This window comes from Stegostoma tigrinum, chromosome 18, assembly GCF_030684315.1.
Source record: "Stegostoma tigrinum isolate sSteTig4 chromosome 18, sSteTig4.hap1, whole genome shotgun sequence".
NCBI lineage: Eukaryota > Metazoa > Chordata > Chondrichthyes > Orectolobiformes > Stegostomatidae > Stegostoma > Stegostoma tigrinum.
The window spans coordinates 17901397-17921370 of record NC_081371.1 but is presented as its reverse complement, the minus strand read 5'-3'; the positions used below and the strand labels follow the sequence as shown (position 1 = coordinate 17921370).

General features: G+C 39.6%; 1 protein-coding gene across 1 annotated transcript in view; it reads left to right on the top strand.

Moving 5' to 3' along the window:
• The window catches only part of phf21b (PHD finger protein 21B), a 150076-nt gene that overhangs the window by 46983 nt on the left and 83119 nt on the right, over positions 1-19974 (top strand). Inside the window, exon 5 of the mRNA XM_048549046.2 lies at positions 6973-7230. Coding sequence (XP_048405003.1) covers positions 6973-7230 — 258 coding nt within the window. The remainder of the gene's footprint in view (positions 1-6972; positions 7231-19974) is intronic.

Sequence of the window (19974 nt, the reverse complement as noted above, 5' to 3'; positions counted from 1 at the left end):
CTCTCTGCTGATAGCCTTCGGAATAATAACCAATTGTAAACTACTGTTCACCTGTAATTAAACTCTTTCTGACTTTAAACACATTCATCAAATCTCCTTTAGCCTGCTCTGCTTGGAGGAAAGCAATCTGAATTTTTCCAGTGTCACCATATCATGGTAATCCCTTATCTTTAGAATCACAGTAGGAGATCTCGTCTGTTTCGTCTCCAGAACTTCCACGGACTTCCTAAGAGTTTGCTACCTAGAATTAGATACCTTTCTCCAAATGGGGCCCAGTGCATTTCAGGAGAAAAGGACTTGTACTTACATAGCACTCTACGTGATGATATTGGGGCATTCCAAAGAATTTTACAATCAATTAAATTCTTTTCAAGTGTAGTCACCTTTGCACTGAAGGGAATGTGGCAGAAAATGTGCAAGTTGCCACGAATAGAAATCCGATCATCTGTTTTCTAGAAATGTTTCTTGAAAAATAATTATTGGTCTGGATACTTGGATAATTTACCTGCTGTTTGAAATTGTGCCATAGAATCTTTTGCATCTACCTGAGACAGCAGGTTAGTTATTTGGTTTAGTTGGAAATAAATAATTTTATATTTGTATACTTTAGTAGTGTGACTGCGGTATGTTGAACCAATGGGTTTAATATCATCAGTAAAATTACCGAAGAAGAAACCTTCGTTTTTGTTGCTGATATTAAAGGAAATATAAATTTATTTCTGTGATCCCTACTTTGTGGATGATTAGGTTTATCATAGGTTATTGAAAGAGGTAATTTCAATGCTACTTTGTGAAAATTCATTGAAGAAGTAGCATTAATATCAAAGACTGGAGGAAGTTGTTTACAATTCTGCTGATCTTTGAAATGCCCTTACCTAGGATTTAATTTCATGCGTGGCGAGAAGGAATGGGGAGAGATCATCCTGAAGGGTGCTTTACAGAGATATTCTAGATTGAGAATATGTTTCCATTGCGTTTTTTCATTCTCATTGGAGAAGCACTTGGATTTGTGGATGGCCTTGGAATAGGCATTTTAGTTTCTCATTTTAGGAACTTGCTTTTCGAATGTTTGTAAATAAGACTGTTGTAACAGATGGCACTGATAATAAAAGAAATTTTTTTTATTGCCCATTAAAATTTACACATGGAAAGATAAGCTTAGATTTTTCTGCAGTGCTACTTGAGATTTTAATTCTACCCGAAGACCTGACTATTTTTCCTGAAGTTTGCCGTAACGCGCTTAGCTTTTCATTGGTGACAGGTATGACAGTTTCATCCTTAACCGGAAAGTCTCCTCTTCCAATTTTTACACTCATACTTTGTACTTGAGTCCTATTGGATAGTTTTGAGAATAAGTTAAGACATTAATATCACAAAACTGTTTAGTTTCACAATTTTTTATTTAAAGGTCTGTTTGACTATTAGGAATTGTTAAATATGTTTTATGTTCAATTCTCATTAATTATTTTAAAATTAAATATAGGCATTCAATGATGATTACTGGTACAGCAAATTTTTTGTTAACTGGCACAAATCGGACCAGGAGTGTACTGATTGAACAAATATTCTGGTTGATCAAGAGATCCACATGATCAATGTAAAAACACTCTCTGAGTTACAGAAATATAGGAGATTGCAATAATACAGTAACTTCTGGATTTGAGGTACATTTTTTTGCCAGTTTATCAGAGGTGCTAGTTGAAAAAAATCTGCTGTGAAATAGTAAAGTGCAAGTGTCTTGAATGTTGAAAGGTTATTAGCTGAAGTATGTAATGACTGGTGAGGGTAGGTGAGGACGTATCATTTGGAGCACACTTCAGATAGAGGACTTGGAATCTATATAGACAGAAGATATACTTCACAAGTGAAAATAGTCTCACAGAAAACACTCAGCCTCATGGTCCGTACACACACCCTCCATTTCTTCTCTATTCCCTGCTGCCAACCAAAACCATCACCACCCATCATGCCAATATGTGCGCACACAGACTCACTGTTCCTCACTCGCTTATATTCGGCACTAACACTGTTGTGACATTGGATACAGTGCTTGTGGATTGGAAGGCAAGATGTTAGAATTTCTTTGTAAAACGAGAGGAGATAAGAGTTTGTGATCCCTTTTAAAAGATGATGTCTTTTTCTAGACTTGGAGATTTTTAAAAAAGTCTTCAGATACACAGAGATCTTAAAATTGAAATGTTTGGACTAATGGCTGTATGGTCAGTGGCGGGGGTGAAGCTGCAAACTTGTTTTGTTAGCATGGCAACCAGTTTGAATATCAACCCAATTATTTTAAACAGGCACTGAGAGACTTAGAAACTAATTAAATTTAAATTTTAGGGATTTTCACAACTGAGGACCAATCCTATTGTAAGAAATTGACAGGTCATCAAGGGCATGAAAGAAAAGGGTATCTGAAAATCAGTATGAGAGGGAACTGCCATTTGAAGAGAAGCTCGTTGGGTTTTGCAGAAACCTCTAAGCTCTGAGTAAGTACCATCTAAATAAAGGTACTGCAACACTCTTAGCTAATGTTCCTGACCAAGTAACATGACAGAGAAAGGCGTTCCTGACTGCAGGTCATTGGAGAAGGCAAAGAACATTCCGGAGTTTGGAGAGATTAAATTTTATTTTTTTTTATTAATTGCATTTATATAAGTGGGACTATATAAATGGTATCTATTGGAGCAGCATACCACTAGAATTTTTAGTTTTAGAATTGTTAATAGTTACAATGGAATTCTTTGGTTTGTTAATAGTTATGTTAATTTATTAAATGTTAGAGTTAAATAAATAAATTGCAGCTTGTTGATAGTAGAATGATTGTCAGGAGCTCATTTTGTTTCATCTCTCCTGAATAGCAGATTGGGAGGTAGGTTATACCACTTTTCACATTTCTGTTAACAGATTACGAGGCGAGAATCTGGGTGTTTTCCCCCTCCCTCACTCGCTCTCTCACCCTCTCATGCACGCTCTCCGTCCTCCCCCCTCCCCCTCCGTCTTTTGCAAGTGCTTTTTCTGTCTCACCTGTTAGGCGCACTTGCTCGCCAACGCTACCTCTATCTCTCCCTCTCCGACACTTGCTGTTCCCCACATGCACTTGCTCACTCACGGTCTATCTCTATCTCTCGCTCCCTCATTCACTCGCTCTCTCTCCCCACTTGGTCACTGTCCCTCCCTCCCTCCCTTCCTTCCTCTCTCCCCTGCACTCATATGAACGGTTCCCCCAACCCCAAGTGTTCCTGCTTGCTCCCTCCCTCCCTGTGGCGCTCTTGCTCTCTGTCTCTAACTTACCTTCGCTCTCGCTCTCCCTCTCTTCTTCTCTCAGTCGCGCACGCTGTCTGTCCCTCCTGCTCTTGCGTGCTCTTTTTCCCCACATTCCTCCTTGCTCTCACTCGTTTCTCCCCCCCCCCCGCTACATGCTTGCTCGTGCATGCTTGCTCTTGCTCGTGCCTCTCTCACTTGTGCCTGTCTCACCCCCTACTGCCTCTTCCCTCCCCCCTCGTTGCCCCCCCACCACCTGTCTCACGCTCACTTTCTCTCGCTCTCCACCTCGCATTCACTCTCATTCCCACTGCTGATTTCATCAACGTCAGATTGTGAATATTCATCTCCGTTTTGATCTCCCACCCCACCGTATCTCCCATGCTTCGATTGCATGGGTCTTTTGTAAGCAGACCTGATTTCTGCTACTAACACCAACCATTAACACTCATTGTTAATCAAGCTTGTTCTTCCATTCCATGAGATGTTACCTACTCCATATCTGAATTCCAACTATCAACTTGATTCCATGTTCTTTTGTACACTTGTGTAGCAAATCTGCCAGTTTTCCTTTTAAAATTGTAAATTGAATTTGAATTTATGGCTTTTTCTGGGCACATTCCACAATGGTGTGATAGAAATAAATATTATTGAATTTGTCTTCTGAAATGGGGTGGCTCTGATTTTAAGGTGATGACTTCTTGTCTTAGATTTAGTCAATACCCAATTACCCATATTGGAAAAAGTTTCCTCTCTACCACATCAATTTCTTACCAGTTTCCAAAAGTCAATCAAATCACCCTCTTAAAATTTATATTTTATGGAGTACAAATGTAGTTTGTGTAATCTGTCATTGCAATTCTGACCCATGGAGACATATTGATATTCTGGCAAATCTGCGTTGCACTATTTTCCACAGCCAAACATATCCTTTCTTTGGTATGGTGCCCAGAACTGTGTGCAGTTCTCTGATCAAGGTTTGTTTTGCTGCAGCGCAATTTAACTTCCCTTTATATTCTATGTCCCTAAAACTAAACTTCAATAACATTATCAAGTTTATTTTGTAATTCATTAGCTGCAATATTATTTTGTTGATGCGTGTACGTGAGCCCTTTAATCTCTGTGGAACTCAACTATAAGATTGCTTTTGTTTTGCCTCCCAAACAAGTATGTCAAGAAAAATTGAGAATTAAAAATATGTTTTTAAGATCAGTAAGTTTTGCACGGTCAGGATGGAGAGGTCACAGCCTGAGATAAAATGAAGTTGAAGGACCCCTAGGTGGCAGTGACAATAATATGTTAGAATTCACACTGCAATTTGACAGGGAGAAGTTGGGAGCAGATGTTACAATATTACAGTCGAATAAAGGTAAAAGTAAAATGGCAAAGATATGAGGGAGTAACTGATCAGAGTTGATTGGAAGGGAAAACTAGCAGAGAAGACTGTGGAGCAGCAGTGGCAGGAGTTTCTGGGGGTAATTTAGAAAGCATTGCAGAAATACATTCCAAGGAGGAAGATGAAACATACTAAAGGGTGGATGAAGCAACAAAAGCTGACAAGGGAAGTCGGGGACAGCATAAATGCAAAACCAATAGCATACAATGTGGAGTAAATTAGTTAGAGTATTGGGATGCCTTAAAAAACCAGCAGAGAGTAACTAAAAAGCAATAAGGGGACGAAGACGAAATATGTGAGTAAGCTAGCTAGTAATAGAAGATTGCAAGAGTGTTTTTAGATATTTTACTAAGTAGAGAGGCAAGAGTGTTTCTTGGACCACTGGAAAATGAGGCTGAAGAAGTAGTAATGGAGAACAATGAGGTTGCAGAGGAACTGAATAGAAACTTTGTATTAGTTTTCATAGTGGAAGACCAGCAGCATCCCAGAATTTTGAGAGTTGGGGGGCAGAGGTAACACTGGTGGCCATCACTAATGAGAAGGTGCTAGGGAAGATGAAAGGTCTGAAGGTGGATAATTCACTCGGAGCAGATGGATTACACCACAGAGTTCTGAAGGAAATGGGTGAGGAGATTGTGGAGGCATTAGTGGTGCTTTTGCAGGAATCACTGGAATCAGGCAGGGTCCCAGAGGACTAGAAAATGGATAATGTTACAACCCTGTTTAAGAAGGGAGGGAGGCAGAAGACAGGAAACCAGGTAGGCCAGTTGGCCTGGCCCCAGTCATTGATAAGACTTTACAGTCTGTTATTAAGGATGAGAGTGTGGGATAGTTGGAAGTGCATGGTAAAACAGGGCTGACTCAGCATAGCTTTGTCAAGGGTGGGGCAGGTGTCACGCTTGACAAATCTGTTGGAATTCTTTGAAGAGGTAATACTAAGTTAGGCAAATGAAAGCCAGAGGATGAGATCTATTTGGATTTCCAGAAGGTTTTTGACAAGGTGCTGCCTAGGAGACTGCTATACAAGGTAAGAGGCCATGGTGTTAGAGACCAGGTACTGGCATGGGTAGAGGATTGCATGTTGGGACCACAACTATTCACGTTACACATCAATGATCTGGATGAAGTAACTGATAGCATTTTTTGCTACGTTTGCAGATGACATAAAGATAGGTGGAGGAGGAGGTAGTTTTGAGGAAGTGGGGAGGCTGCAGAAGTGCTTGGACAAGGTAGGACAGTGGGCAAAAAAAAGGGAGTTGGAATACAATGTAGGAAAGTGAGAGGTTATGGACTTTGGTAGGAGGAATAAAGACATAGCCTTTCCCCATTTCGGAAATATTCCTCGGAAATCTGAATCAAAGTCACTTAGGTGTCCTGGTTTGGGATTCTTTTAAAGTTAACTTGCTGATTCAATTGGCAGATAGGAAGGCAAATGCAATATTAGCTTTCATTTCAAGGGGCCTAGAATGCAAGTACAGGGACATATTTTTGGGGGCTCTATAATACTCTGGTCAGAATACATTTGGAATATTTGAGAGCAGTTTTTTCCCCCCAAATCTCAGAAAGCATATGCTGGCCTTGGATGGGGTCTGCAGAAGGCTTGTAAGAATGACCCTGGTAGTAAAAGGCTCATCATATAATGAGGAATGGTTGAGGACTCTTTGTCTGTACTCAGTGGAGTTTAGAAGGAGTTTAGAGGGAGGGGGTGTGGTGTCTGATTTAAATTTACAGAATACTACGAGACCTTGACAGAGTGGATGTGGAGAAGATATTTCCACTGTTAGGTGAGACTAGGACCTGAGGATGCAGCCTCAGAATTAAGGGATGACCCTTTAGAACTGAGATAAAGAGGAATTTCTTCAGCCAGAGAGTGGTGAATCTATGGAACTCACTGCCATAGAAGGCTATGGAGGCCAAGTCATTGTGTGTTTAAGACAGATGAATACATTGTTTCATAATTACTAAGAAGATCAAAGGTTACACGGAGAAGGCAGGAGAATGCTGTTGAGAAACATTAGCCATGATTGAATAGCAGAGCAGACCTGATGGGCTGTATTGGCTAATTCTTCTGTTATATCTGATGTTCTTATTAATATTTGTTTGAGTAGTGTTTGTGAGGTTCTCTTAATTTATTTTGGGTCAAACACATGCAATGAGTTGTTATCATTTTGTTCAGTATTTTACAGAATATCTCACTATTAAACCAGTATGTGTATGTTTTAAGCATTAAATTTATGTTATTCAACTTGTTGTCTCTAAATTTTCTTCAGTTTAATATACAATGTTTGATAAGTTAATTTTTTTTCTTTCAGAAGCTTGCTCTAAGAAGTTGCCCTGTTGGAAGTACCAAACCTATTCCACTCATCAAAGCACCCAACCAGAGCATAGCAATTTCAGTGGTGCCATCTAAGAATCCGATCACCATGGTGACTGCACATATTAATGGACAGAAGGTGGCAAGCACGGATCCTCCACAGATGGCCCCGGTTAACCTCCAAACAACAAACAAACTAGCAGGGAGCAATTTGAACTCCACTGGGAGGAGAGTACCCGAAACGTCAAGCTCACAGGTAGATACAATCAGGGAATAAACTCTTAGATTTTGGAGGTTCATGACCGCTGTTAGGTAATTTAGGAAATCGATTGTTTTTGGAAAATTTTCAGATAATTTATTAAATTTGTAAAGAAGCAGAAGTTTAGATATGAGACTTCAGTTAATTAGATCTAACAAAGTATGCAATATGTAAAGTTGAGTAAGGCCCACGGATACCAGAGGATATGGCAGTTGCCTTGGAATGTGTTGATCTCTGAAACTATAAAGACATCATGCTGCTGTCTAGTCAGTATGTTAGGGAACTTTTTCCTGGGTCTTCCCTTGTTCTCTTCTGGCCTTCATTCTGAAGATGATTGCTCAAGGTCAATGTAGTTTTCGTCAGGAGCGTTGATTGATGTCCCCTTTTTTCAGTGGCTGGTAGTTTACCCTGTGTCAATCGCTCATTTGAATCTTTCTATCCAGTGGACATGGGACAATTGCTCGTACCCAATTTCATCTGATGGTTAATTTTAATTTTTTCTTAGTAACAGTTTTTTTCCCTATGTAATCTGTTGATAATGGAATAAATATAGTGTTGTATAGTTGTTTGTCAAGTTGTGGAGTATATTGACCTTGGTGCTCCTTGTTGTCACCATCCTTGTTAATTAGAAGTTGTTTGTGTTTGGGGAAAGCAAGTAACTGCTGTAACAGTTAAATGAGATCTCATGCTACATTAGCCAGAAACATCCAGTATTAAAGAACTCCAATTTCCATCAAACGTTAATAAACAGACTATAAAGCAAGCAATTAGTTTTCAACTTGGCAAGGGTTTGCAGCACTGACGTAAAGAAAACGTTGTTTATTAAAAGGGCAATTTTTTCTTTAGAAAGCATCTTATGATAGAAAAGACCTTAGGTTTAAGAGCAGATGTAGGAGCCCATTCAGCCCATTGAGTCAGTTCTGCCATTTAGTGAGATCGTGTCTGATCTGAGAATTCTCATTTCCACTTTCCAGCCTTTTCCCATAACCTAGATTCCCACACTGATTAAAAATCTTATCTATCTTGGCCTTGAATAGATTTAATGATCCAGCCTCTCCAGCTCTTTGCTGTAATGAATTCCATAGATTCTCAGAGAATAAATTCCTTCTCTCTCTGTCTCAAATATGTGATCTCTTATTCGGAGATTATGCCCTCTCATGCTGTCCCATGAAAGGAAGCAACATCTACCCTCCCAAGTCCTCTACGAATTTTTTCCATTTCAGTAAGGTCATGTCTCATTCTTTTGAATTCCAATGAGCACAGAATTTACTCAACTACTTCTTATCAGACGGTCCCTCCATATTTGATATCAGCCTGGTAAACCACCTCTGGACTGCTTTCACTGCTAGTGTATCTTTCCTTAGACAATGGCCCAAAACTGTTCACAGTATTCCAGCTGTAATTAGATTAGTGCCTGATATATTTTTAGTGCAACATCCTACTTTTATACTTCATTCCCATTGAAGTAAAGGCCAACATTCCATTTGCCTTCCCTAGTATTCATTGAACTTAAGTGTTAGCTTTTTGTGATCCACGGACAAGGGCCCACAAATCCTCCTCTTAGCTTACTATAGTCTTTCTCTATATTTAAATAAAGTTCAGCTCCCTTATTTTTCCTGCCAAAGTACATGATCTCACATGTTCCCCACATTATATTTCCACTTGCCAAATTTTTTGCCCACTTGTTTAACTTGTCTTTATTCCTCTATAGACTCTTTAGATTAGATTAGATTAGATTAGATTCCCTACAGTGTGGAAACAGGCCCTTCGGCCCAACAAGTCCACACCGCCTCTTGAAGCATCCCACCCAGACCCATCCCCTATAACCCCCACACTCCTGAACACTAAAGGCAATTTAGCATGGCCGATCCACCTAGCCTGCACATCTTTGGACTGTGGGAGGAAACCAGAGCACCCGGAAGAAACCTACACAGACACGGGGAGAATGTGCAAACTCCGCACAGACGGTTACCCGAGGCTGGAATCGAACTCGGGTCGCTAGCACTGTGAGGCTGCAGTGCTAATCACTGAGCCACCGTGCCGCCCCAGAAATAGGCTGCCCCGGGACTTGAACTCAGACCCCAGCGGTTACAAACCGGCGTGCTCACCATTACTCCACGGCAACCTCTTTGTGCCACCCTCATCACTTGCCCTCCCATTTTTTGTATCATCCGCAAACATGGCTGTAGTACATTTTTGCATTCCTCATCCAGCGTTGATCCCTGTTGTACTCTAGCTAGTCTGCTATCTTGAAAAGTCCCCCTTATTCCACTTCTGTGCTATTAGTTAACCAATCCTCAATTCATCCTAAAATGTAACAGCCCAGCATCATGGGCTGTTAGCTTATTGAGTAGCCTAATGTGTGGTACCCTAAACGCATTCTGAAAATCTGAATATGTTCTATGCACTTCTTTCACTTTGCCTGTTCTGCTTGATACCACCTCAAAGAATTCTTGTAAATATATGCCAGGTATTCCATGAAGCCTTTGTTAATTATCAATTGGCACATTCATTCTTCAGCCTTTCAAGTTTCAACTGGATGGATAATTGAATAATTTCATCTTCTTTTCAAAGGTATTATAAATGCATTTTAGAAAGTTATTTATTCATATCTAAACTGTATTATCATGCAAGAGATAAGGAACAAAATGAAAGTTGTCATGTATATTTTACTAGTCCATTTCATGTTGTCCTAATGATGCAGCACTGTTGCAGCGTGACAGAAGTTTTTCTTCTGCATTTGCTTTTAGGAGATAGCATCTATAAATGCACAGTTCCGGAATTCTGTGACAGAGAAAATAAACTGACAGAAATGATGATGTAATAACACACCTTTTGAACTGTAGGAAAACATTTTCGCTGAAGCTGCAGCCAAGCTAATTACTTACCTTAGAATCCAGCAGAACATAACTTGCCACATCATTCTAAAGACTTGACAGTCTCCTGGCACAAGACTGTAAACAGTGATTTGGGAGAAAGTGTCCAATATTATTTTTTAAACTTTATTTTAAAGTATTACCACAGATTATCTGAGAAATATCACAGCAGCCATATTTATAGAACACACCTCACATACAGGAAGATGTTGTTGATCAATTTATAATAGAAGAAGCAGTAGAGTGAACAAGGACTGGAAAGAATGAAAACCCAAACTATTTTAGCACAACTGTAATACTGTCGTTTGTTGACAAATATAGAAGATTGCTCAGGAATATCCTCTTCTCAAAAATCAGGTCGAATCCAACACAACCAATTTCTCTTTATTTTCAGTATCAGCAAAGTGGTAGAATTGCTGATGATGTGTTCCATCTTGGAGCACGTCGTTTTCAATAACCTGCTCACTGTTGCTCTTTTCAATAACCTGCTCACTGTTGCTCATTTTGGACCCCACAGTGCCCCTTGACTCCAGAACTTATTACAGCTTTGATCTAAACATAAATGAGAGGCAAATTCAATCATTTGCTGCAGGATTCTTCAGGACTGCATCCTAAGTCCAACTGTCTTCAGTTTTTCATTGTCAATTACTTTTCTCCATTAGTGTAGCTTATTCACTGGCAATCGTACCGATTTCAGATTATTTGCAATTCTTTAGATAATGAAGGAATACATGCTTGCATGCAACAATGTCTGGACTACTTCCAAGCTTGACTGATAAATGGCAACCAATATGTACACTAAGTTCCAGGCAAAGACCACCTCCAATGAGTGGGAGCTTAACTAACAGAATTGATGTTCATTGCTTTTCCATCTTTGAATTGCACATAATCAGCATCCAGGATGTCACCACTGTTAAGGAACTCAATAGACCAACCGCATAAATACTGTGACTACTGGAACAGGCCAAATACTGAGTGACTCACCTCCCAACTCACTGACTCTGCCAACCCTTTCCACTATGTAAAGCACAGAAGATATGAATGTGATGGAGCGCTCTTCACCTAGCTGGATAAGCGAAGTTGTACCAGCAGTCTTCGGAGCTTGATATCAAGAACAGAAGAGTTAATTTAATCATGCCTCCTCCCATCTATGAACTTAAATATTTCTTTCATCTGTCAATCGCTGATGTCCCAAACATGATAAATTGCAGTAAATCACCCTAGGATACCTTGGGAGCACTTCCTAAACTTGCAATTTCTGCATCTTAAAAAGACAAAGCATCAGGTTTGTAGAAGTGCCATGACCTTAAAGTTGCTTATTATTCTAATTTGGTGACACATCTGTCCCCTTCCTATCACTAGGAAAAGCTCTTGAAATGTCCTACCAAACAGTATTGTGAAAGTGAATTCACCAAATGGACTGAAGTTGTTCAAAGGCTTAAAGGATGACTAGTAAATACTGGCCTCATTAAGATGACCATAATCCCAAGAATTTATATTTTCAAAAGAAACGTGTCCTTTGATCACACTACCTTCTTTCAAATTAAAAACTTCAGCCTTCAAGTAATTATGAATCATAAAGTAATAAACATGCTAATTCTAAAATGTTATGTGTCCATTGATTCAGAGGAAAATACAAATTTTGGAGTACTGACTTGAGCACACAACCTAGGCTGAAACTCTCATGTAGTACTGAAGGAATCCTGCACTGCTTAAAAATGTGGTCTTTCAGATGATATTTCTAGCCATGCCCCTCAGCTGGACAGAGATCCTGTGGCAGTAATTTGAAGAACAGCATGGCAGCTCATCCTTTATCCTGTCAATATTTAACTCTCAGCTAACATCAGAGACTGTGATAAGAGATAATGGGAACTGCAGATGCTGGAGAATCCGAGATAACAAAGTGTGGAGCTGAATGAACACAGCAGGCCAAGCAGCATCTTAGGAGCACAAAAGCTGACGTTTCGGGCCTTGACCCTTCAAGGCCCGAACCGTCAGCTTTAATGCTCCTAAGATGCTGTTTGGCCTGCTGTGTTCATCCAGCTCCACACTTTGTTATCTAACACCAGAAACTGACTATTTATTATTGTGACAATGCTTTTGATAGACATTGCTGTCTACAAGTTGGATACCGTTTTCCTACAATGACTGCACTTCAAAAGAAAGTACATCTGGTTATACTTTGGAGCATTCTGAAATTGTGGGAGAGATGCAAATCTTTCCTTTTTGTTTTAATGTATAGGTACCTTGATACAATGCAGTTTTTTTTAATCAAAGAGAAATGACAGAACAAGTTGAGAAAATGTAGTTGTTTGCTTTAAAATGCTGACTATTTTTTGTCAGCTTTATCCAAAATTTTATTAGCTGCGTTTATGTGAAGCTTGCTACAGGGATTTGCCATGCAAGAAGCCTACAGGTTTGTACAGATGGATGGCAGCTGATCTAGCTGATTTGAAAAAATAACTTCTCAGACACCTAATTGGTGAATTGTTACTCAAAACATAAGAATAAGTACGGAAGTAGCACTTAATATCGTAGATGCTATTCAAACGTAATAAAAATTATTTTGGAAAGCACTTTATAAGGTATTAGTTTTCCAGGCCAAAAAAAGGAAAGCAGTGAAGATTTTGGAGCAATGTGTGCTGCAAGAAGTTAAGTAAAACGCAGGGAAGGTGACCTGATTCCTAAACCATGACTAGTACAGGAGCAAAAATGGGGAAAAAAGAGCATCACCATGAATTAACAATTGGAAAGAAAAGCTGAATGCAAGAGTAGTAGCATAGGCCATATCAGGTTGAGTCCATGAGGAGCAGAATAAAGTCCTGGGATGGTTTGGTTAGCAAGATGATTAGAATGTTAACTTTTTAGTGCAACTTTCTTAAAAGTTAGGTTAGATGGGCCTGAAGTAGTTTGCATGAGAAATTCACTGAATTCTTTTCCCTTGTACCATTAAATGTACATTTCTGAACATTCCATACACTTTTTAAAAAAAAATCTCCCTGTATGCCCGTCTTCAGCTCAAATTTCTCCATTCTATTGCTCTTTTCCCCCTCACCCCCAAATTTCTCTCCCCCTCACACTCACCCCCCTCCTTCCACAAACCCTCTGTTTCTCACCCCAAAAATCTACGCTCCTGAAAGGAATGATAAACAGTCAGCAATGTCAGCACAAGGATAAATTCAAGGGCAATAAAAAAGACATTTAAACGATGAAAAGAAACCTAGAGTTGCCAGGATAAGCAATGTGGGCAGATGAAGCAAAAACTGGCTCAAGCAGGAGTCTGGAAAATAGATACTCGGGGTAGAAAAACAACAGTTGGAGATTGCTGCTTCACTGAACCAGGTTCCATTTCCACCCTTGGGTGGAAGTTGTGAAGTGTGCACCTTCTCCCTGTGTCTTTCCATGAGGTGGGTTTTCACTAGGTGCTCTGATTTCCTCCTACAGTCCAGAAATGTGTGGCTTAGGTGGATTGGCCATGCTAAATTGTCCATGGTGTCCAGGGGTGTGTAAATGAGGTGGATTAGCCATGGGAAATTTAGGGTTACAGGAAAGGATAGGAGGGGATGCGTCTGGGTAGGATGATCCTCGGGGCAGTGTGGACTTGTCGGGCTAAATGGCCTGTTTCCACATGGTAGATATTCTGTGAAGTTCTAAGTTAGGATCAAATGGTGGGATAATAAAAGCCACAGGAGTAAAACCTAAATTCGAAGTTGGGGGTGGGGCGGGGGGAGGGGTGCGCGTGGTGGGAGGACGTGGTTGGTTGGGCGGATGGAAAATCTGACAGGTTTAGCTCATACTTCAGGGCAGGTTTGATGATGGAAACACTGGTGTTGGGGGGGGCAAAAATGTTTTGGTTATGGGGAGGGCAGAATGTTTGATTTAAAAAGTCTTATAAATTTTAACTGATTTTAAGTTACCATTTAAAACAGTTTGAAGAAAAGCAACGAAAATAGCAAAAAAAGGTCAGAAGAACATCACAACTTGTATCTCATAGGTGCCGCAACTGGAGCCTACATTTGTTTACTTAGAGTATTCTTTTTCAAAAGTTAAGGTACTTTCAATGTTCTGTTAAGACAAGTGTTTTGCAAAATTGTCTCCAGATATCCAGTCTGTTGCCTGGATGTGCATACGCATGTAAGATATTTATTTATCCAAAGAGCAACCCTCCCAGACCCAGTCTCCCACCCTTTTCCTGTAAACCCGCATTTAACATGGCTTATCAATTTAACTTTTTCATCCCTGGAGACTATAGGGCAATTTAGCATGGCCAATCCACTTAATGTGCATATTTTTGGACTTTGGGAGGAAACTGAAGAAAGTGGCAATTATGGGGAGAACGTGCGAAGTCCATACACACAGTTACCCAAGGCTGGAATCGAACCCAGGTCCACAGCATTGTGAGGCAGCAGTACTGAATGCCGAGCCACCATACCCACCAAATATTTTTATCAATGATACCATTTCTGGAAATTAAACTGTATTCATGTTTTAAAATTGCCTTTTTTTTTCCCCCTCCTTATTGGATGTGGGCTTTGCTGGCTGGGCTGGCATTTATTGTTCACTCTTTTCATTGGCAAAAGAACGAAAGGCAACATGAGAAAAATTACCCTGCAGTAAGCTATTTTGATATACCATGGAGGGCTGTGGAGGCTGATTCATTTGTGGTTTTCAGAAGAGAATTGGATAAACACCTGGTGGGAAGAATAGTGGCATGACAACGGAAAAACGACAGACAATAGACGGTAGGTGCTGGAGTAGGCCATTCAGCCCCTTGAGCCAGAACCACCATTCATTATGATCATGGCTGATCATCCACAACCAGTATCCTGGACAGGGAGCAGGATAAGCTAAATTATGTTTGCAGAGGACCGGCATGGGCTTGACTATTGAATGACCATTGTCCGTGCTGTAACCGTTCTTTAATTATCATTGTGCCTTGTAAAATATATTTCTCGATTTAATGAAGCAAGTAATCTACTGGCATTGATGTTCCCAACTTGAATAGGACGCTGAGCAAGACACCTAGAAATAAAAAAATTGTGGGAGACGCAGCCATAAAAGATTAGAAAATTATACGACAGGTTGGTTATGAATCATTGAGAGAACATTCAACATTTTTAATGAGGGAATATGTTCTGTTATTTTTTGTTTTGTGATGTGCAAGGACACCAACTATCTGTACATTTAGTGCATGCTATTTTGATAAGCATAGATTAAGTTTCATGTTTGAAGCTTTGAAATGTTTTGTAGTGCCTGTTTCTGGCATATAGGCAGCATTTTGAGTTTGAAGGCTAACATTCCTAAAAAACAAAGTTCTCCATTTGAAACTGGTCCAACCTTTTTTCTAAATCAAGCTAAGAGCAATATATTTTTTCCCCAAATCGAAGTATGTTGAAGTACAAAATGGATCCAAAGAGATCTTTAAACTGGAGAAAGTGGTCACCAGGTATAGAAGATGTAGGAGAGGGTTCAAGAGAAATTGAAGGTTTTTCCAGTGATGAAGTAAGAATAAAAGAGGGCAGTTAGGGACTTTTTAAACACTTGGCAAGAGGAGGTGATAGAAAAATGATGAATTCAGCCATGGAAGGATTTTTAAATGTAGTGTCAAAAAGCTGACTGAGTGTCACCATCATCAGGAAGCACGGGCGACCAGTGAAGACAAAGTAAAGCTTAAAATTATGGTATGGACAAGGCTTTTATTTAGACTGAACTTCATTTTACATTGAATTATCAGCATGGAAATAATTCTCTCAGCAGTGTGGTTCTCATGAGCCTGCTCTCAACTAACTTCATGTCAGTCTTTCCGCATATCCTGCTAGTATGTTCTCCTTTGTATATATCTAATATGCCTTTCCTGTTAAAGTATCCATGCAAATCACTTCAACTGCACCATGTTGAAGCACATTCCACACTTTTCCGGCTTTGATGTTCTGATTCAAGAACTTTCATCCATAGTTATGACCAGCTTTGTTTTCTCAGGAAAAAGATGCAATAATTTCCAGTCCACTTGCCATTTGTATCAGATGTTGCATAGTGGAGGGTAACGTCTTTCAGCAAGGCAATTGAGTCATCGACTCATTGGAGAGTATTTTATCATGGGGGGGCAGTTTGGTTTATTTATGGATCAGGGTTAGGGTAAATAGGCAAAAAAAAGGATTGTGTGTAGGTGGGGCGAAAGACACACAGCCAACCTGCTGTGAGATGATATTTGGTATATTTAATCATGTTAATAAGTTAGCCTCTAATTTAATATGCTTTGCACATGTAATTGTAGTTGTCCCAAGTTTTTCTGGCCTCAGAGCAATTACAGTGAGGTGACAGTTACTTCAGAAGAAATGCAAATGCCTTCATAGCATTGCTTGTCATATTGGAGTAAGGGGAGAAACAGCAAAGATGTTCATACTGGAGAGGTGAAAGTAAGCAAATTTTTTTTTGCAGAAGGTCCAATATGAGCTATTGAGTTTGAATATTGTCGGTTTCAACCTGCACATAATACGAGTGAAATAGATCATAAGGTAATGGTGAAGCAGTTTTAATAAACTTGATTCATCCATACAAAAATTACTGTTTTCTTTGTCCTTTCATGATTTAAGTCAATGTATGATTCCAGCCACATACATTCTATTTCATCAATTATATATATGCCTCTTGCTTACAAATGCCCTTCGTTTGAGACCTGGCTGCCTAAGTTTTTGCAGTGTTTCCTGACAACCCATATTTTTGACGCTGATCAACCTCCATTGCTTTGTTCTACATTGAGTGCTTGACTGCCTCCCATGCCTCAGTGACCATCAACAACTTTGAATAGGTCATTCTGAGTTTTGGTCCTGAATTCCACTGATTTGTGTTCTATATTTTTAAGCAGAAAGCATGATATTCTATTGTTTTATATGTTGCACCTACTAAGACACTTGAGTCTTTTTCAACTTCATCTGTAGATTTGGCAAATGCAGGATCTTTTTCATCCTTTTGATTCATAGAATTTGTATTTTTTTTTAAAAATGCTTTGTCACCTATGTTTCATTCCATTTCATCCTTGTTTTACTCAATTTTGATTGAAGTAATTCTGTTTAGCTCACCTTTCTTCACACTCATTGCTTGAGATAACCCTATATTGTAAGTACATTTATTATGCTTAATTAGCTACTATTTCAAGATTGGTACCAAATTAATACAAATCAATTTGTAGCCTTTTATGCAGCACTTTTCACAATGTGGCATTTGAGACTTTTGAGTTGGCATTTCTGAAGGATGTTGAATTTGATTTAAGCAACATCTAACTCTTCTGAGTCAGTACGTACCAAGTTATTACTTTACAGTGCTTTAATACATGTCGAAAATAGTATTAACCATAGTTTATATCTGTGAGATATGCAAGAGAAGTTAGTGTGTCACTAAGTTGCATGCCTCTCATCAGTATTCCCTCTGCATGTTCCTGAGCATTACTTTGAAAGGCAACGTCACCAATGAAGAAGTGTTACAGTGAACTGGTCAAAGGTACCTACAGGACATTATATCAAAGGCAGTCGAGAGGGAATGAATTTTGTTTCCTGATTGTGTTTACCCTACCAAAATGACAGTTGAATAGGTTACACCAGCTGGGAGAAGATGGGGACCATCCAAAGGAGACCTGGCACAGTATAAGACCTGCAAGTACAGGACATCACCTGATTACAGCAAAAAGGATTATGATAGACTGAGTTGGCAGTGGAGTCTGTTTCGTTTCGAATGCTACGTGCAACCAAGGACCTGTAGTTTTGCCCTTTAATTATTCTTGAAACTTTCAGCCTTATACGCTGATTAACTCTTAAATTTGTATATTATTTCCCATACTAATGTTGTTCTCTCTCGACTTATTTACGTCTTTTGATTTACCATATCTTCCCAAGCATAATCCCCGATCACCACTATTTAGTTTAAAACCTTTGCTACTTCTGTCATCATGCAACTGACTAAAACAGTGGCCCTTGCGAAGTGTAATGTAAGCCATCATAGTGGTATAGCCTATCGCGCCCACACCCCCCTGCCAAAAAAGTTCCCTAGTACTTGTGCCAGTGCAACACAAACCAGAACCTATTTCTCTCACTGCAGACTTTGAGCCACAGCGTTCATTTCAGTAATCGTTTTTGCGTGTGGCTTAGGTCATTATTTGGGAAATAATAGTTTATCAACTTTGATTTCTGCAGCTTAATTAGGTACCTAGCTCCTCAAGCTGAATAAACAGAATTTCTTTCCTTATCTTTATATGTATTTGATACTGACATGATCCTTATCCACTGGATCCTTCCCACTCTAAGTTCCTCTCCAGCAGATATCCTGAACCCTTGCACTGGGTATGTAATATAGTCTTCTGGACTCTTGATCTTTGCTACAGAGAACAGTGTTAATCTCCTCAATGCCTTGCTTAATGCCTTCATGTAAGCATACCAAAGAATTGGACTCTGCCTCAACCTCAAAAACTCATCCTTTACTGACAAACTCCAGGGCAAATTCTTGTCTTTTCCTTTATTAAGATCAGTGGAGAAATCCTTCCAAATGTGGAACATTTCCCATACCTGGGAAGCTACTTCTCACCTAAGATTGACATTGGATGCGTTATTGCATCTCCACATCAATCTGCACGCACTGCCTTTGGGCACCTATGGTTGAGAGTCTTCGACAACCATGATATCAATACTAATGCCAAGATCCTTTCATATAAGGTAGACATTTTCTGACTCCTGTATATGGCTCCAAAATTTGGACATTGTGTAGATGACACCTCAAGAAATGGCATTAGAGTTGTTTGAGAAGACAGGCATACTAACATCAAAATTCTTGAAGTAACCACTAGCATCAGCATCAAAACCATAATCATTTGAAACTAACACAGTTGGCATGGCCACATCTTTAGGATGCCCGAGTTCCAACTACCAAAGCAAATCATCTTCGGCCAGCTTAAGGAAGCCACTCAGAACAAGAGGAGGTGTTCAAAGATTCCTGAAGGCTTCCCTCAAGAAATGCATCCTAAATGTTAACATGTGGAAAACCTTCACTCAAACTGATTTGGAGGAACCTCCTGTATGTGGTATTAAAATTTTTTTTGAGAACACCAATCAACAAGAGGAAGTACAGAGAAAGGAAGGCCAGCAACCTCAAGATAATGAACCTAATCCACCTGGGAAAACCTCCTAAATGTGTGCTTGGAGATGTGGTTCTAGGATTAGACTCGTCAGCCAGACAAGGACCCACATACCCAATGACCAGTGACACAGAATTTTGTGTGGATAATCATACTCGCTAGTTAGTGAGTGCTGATGACAATGATGCCCGTTATCATTACAATGCTTTTTGCTTCCCGCTTTTGAATGGCTTCTTCTACCATGGTGCTATGGTCTGTTGGCTCATACACTCTGCAGCCCCAATCTCATTCAAACATGATGAAAGAATCTTGCACCTTTTGGTCAATTGCAAAGGCTGAAACTCCTACACTCTGGGTTCTCCTACCTGCCTCACCTGCAGCCATACTTCCCTGTTTCTGACTACTGACCTTTTTCTAAGTGGCACTGTGATCCCTAAAGTGTGTCCACGTAATTTCTTCTCCCCATTGTGCATAGCTTCCAACTCAAAGTTTGACCTGAAGTTTCTGCAGCTTCAGACTCTTACGGCAGATGTTTTTGCCTTTGATGACATCAGCGTCTTGCCATCGGAACACATGACCTTCCTTGCCATTCTTCTTATGTGCTAATTTATTTTTTGCTTAATTTAGGATTAATGAAGTCTGCTACTCCCATGAAGTTTTATTGTACTAGTAAGCTATACAAAACTAATAACTTTACAAATACTGAAATTACCTGAGTTTTGATTATAAATGAACAAAATGATC